The sequence below is a fragment of the Penaeus chinensis genome, chromosome 7 (assembly GCF_019202785.1).
Source record: "Penaeus chinensis breed Huanghai No. 1 chromosome 7, ASM1920278v2, whole genome shotgun sequence".
Lineage (NCBI taxonomy): Eukaryota > Metazoa > Arthropoda > Malacostraca > Decapoda > Penaeidae > Penaeus > Penaeus chinensis.
The window spans coordinates 16,921,245-16,923,744 of record NC_061825.1 but is presented as its reverse complement, the minus strand read 5'-3'; the positions used below and the strand labels follow the sequence as shown (position 1 = coordinate 16,923,744).

General features: G+C 36.2%; 1 protein-coding gene across 1 annotated transcript in view; it reads left to right on the top strand.

The window, feature by feature from the left end:
* Window positions 1-2,500, top strand: part of LOC125027290 (band 7 protein AGAP004871-like) — a gene marked incomplete in the record, with an annotated part of 593,822 nt that overhangs the window by 246,066 nt on the left and 345,256 nt on the right. The window contains 1 exon segment of the mRNA XM_047616265.1: window positions 222-224. Coding sequence (XP_047472221.1) covers window positions 222-224 — 3 coding nt within the window.

Genomic DNA, 2,500 nt, shown 5'->3' with positions numbered 1-2,500 from the left:
ATTTTTGCAAATGCATGACCATTGTAAAGTCGATTCAAAACTCCAAAGAGTGCCTGATGAATCATGATTTGCATGACCGTCAGTGTCATGGATGTTAAATGTAGCTTATCACACTAAAAAGCATTGAATTAGCCGCATTGCTGCCTTATCTCCTGACTATGTGCCGCAAACTGAACCATTTCCCGTTTCGTTTTCTCTAAATCCCTCTTGGAAATCTTCAGCCGGTAAGTACCAAAAAAGAATATTCCTTTTTGAGAAAAGTGTTTCATATTTAGGTATTGAAATACCTGAACTCATTGCTGCAGACGCGAGAGGGGTTCACCTTGCTCTAGGACACGTGCCTGTTCTTTGCCAGGTGTTATCAAGGATCCTTCGTGCAAGTAGTAAACAAATGTATAATATTCTCCAACACGAAGGCCAAAAACGTAGCAAAATCCCTTTGTCAGTATTTCTTCATTGTAATCATGCCGAACAAATTTTGAACGGTGACATCCAATGGCTGTGGTGTCATTATTCCAATAATACCAGATGCCATTCATTTTTCATTGCATGATTTTCGGCGTTACTTTTTGAATAGTTTTATGATATAGATTTTGCAGTGAACCTCTCCACGGATGCTTAAAGCTATTGCTGATATATATAAAAATGAAAAAAGAGTCATGATGATAATATACCAATATTTACCAGAAAAATTCAGCACATTAATATTTTTGAATGTCAGAAAACAAATTAATAATTGTTTTGTATGCATAACATGTAATTTTTAAACCTTTTTGATACAATCACATTTTGTATAATATGCAGACGAACGCGTCCCAAGAGTGTGAATTACTTGCTGCATATACACATGATTTTACGTATGAACACCATGATGCGTGCATTCGCATAATGATGAATAATATAGAGTGTCCGTGTACGAAGGCTTACATATGGATTACTGGCTGTATCTGCGAGTTTTGAAAAATCATAACATCCCGTTTTTTTTTTCATTTCGTTTGCTCACTTCCCACGTGCAGCACTAAAGGGAATGTACAAATACACGCACATGGCAAATATCTGCATTATGATATCGCCCGATAGTGTTAAGAACAAGCATCGTGAAGATAAGCATGCATGGTTATGATTATGTACCTCATCCAGTACACCACATAGCTATTCTTAACTGCTAGTTATCAGGATTACACTGATCAAGATTATAGCATAATTACATGCATACATCTATATTAGGCATTCTATCTTTTCCTCTTTCTTATCTTTGACTTAACATTACTCTTCACTTGATTGCTGGCATGAAACTTAGAGCATTATTCAAAACACTTCTTCTAATACTACTTGTGGTATGCTATAAACTGTGGAAATTATTTACTTTGTACGTAACAACACGATCTAATGTAGGGATCACGATTTATATTTTATCATGACATATCATATGATTTACAGGGCAGGATAAATAACTTCTAGTATACCTAAAGACGTAACTTAATACGTAATTAGCACTTGAATTAATAGTATACAGAATAACCCATTTGATCCCAGTCTTAAGATGGGACAAACCTAATGCGCTGTACTTACCACACAACAAGATTTTGATTTATAAAGTACAGCACAGATCAGTTAACAACCTGATAAATATATAACAACCATGACAACAACAACAACAACAAAAAAGTCACAGTCGTTGACTTTCAAAATTCTTTAACGTCATTTTCTTCCTTCTTGAGAAACATTCCCGTGTCCGATTCCAATTTCGAGGGTTCGTCTTGCAAATACGAACGCAAATACAATTTCGAACGCAGTGTAAACGAATATCACTGCTGTTTGTTTTTCTTCTTTTTTTTCTCTTTCTTTCAAAGACAAATTGGATTCTAGGCAAGATCGATGTGATTCGTGAAGGAGAATGGGCTGAGAAAAAATGTTTTTAGGTGTTATCCAAGGCAAGGCAAATGCAACAGGGAGTTAATCAAACCTTGGTCCTGCAATAAAAAAGAAAAGAAAAAAAAAACTGAGAGCGAATTTTCTTTTATTGCGTTGGTACGGAATGCCATTTTCAAACTAGTCGCAATTATGACCACACACATATATATATACATGTGAATAGAATGTGTATGTGTATAGAAACATTTATGTATACATATGTACACACACACACACACACACACACACACACACACACACACACGTGTGTGTGTGTGTGTGTGTGTGTGTGTGTGTGTGTGTGTGTGTGTGTGTGTGTGTGTGTGTCTGTATGTATGTATGTATGTATGTATGTATGTATGTATGTATCTGTATTGTATCAATACACAAGCACACACACACATATATATACATATGCGTGTGTGTGTGTGTGTCGTTAGAGAGAGAGACCGTACACATACTTCGCAGACAGATATACAGACAGAGTAACGAAGGCAGCGAATAACATACCCAAACGAAGGGCAAACCAAATAACAAAGGAGCATCACGCATCATCAACGACCTGAACTTTATTGCGACTGCCAGG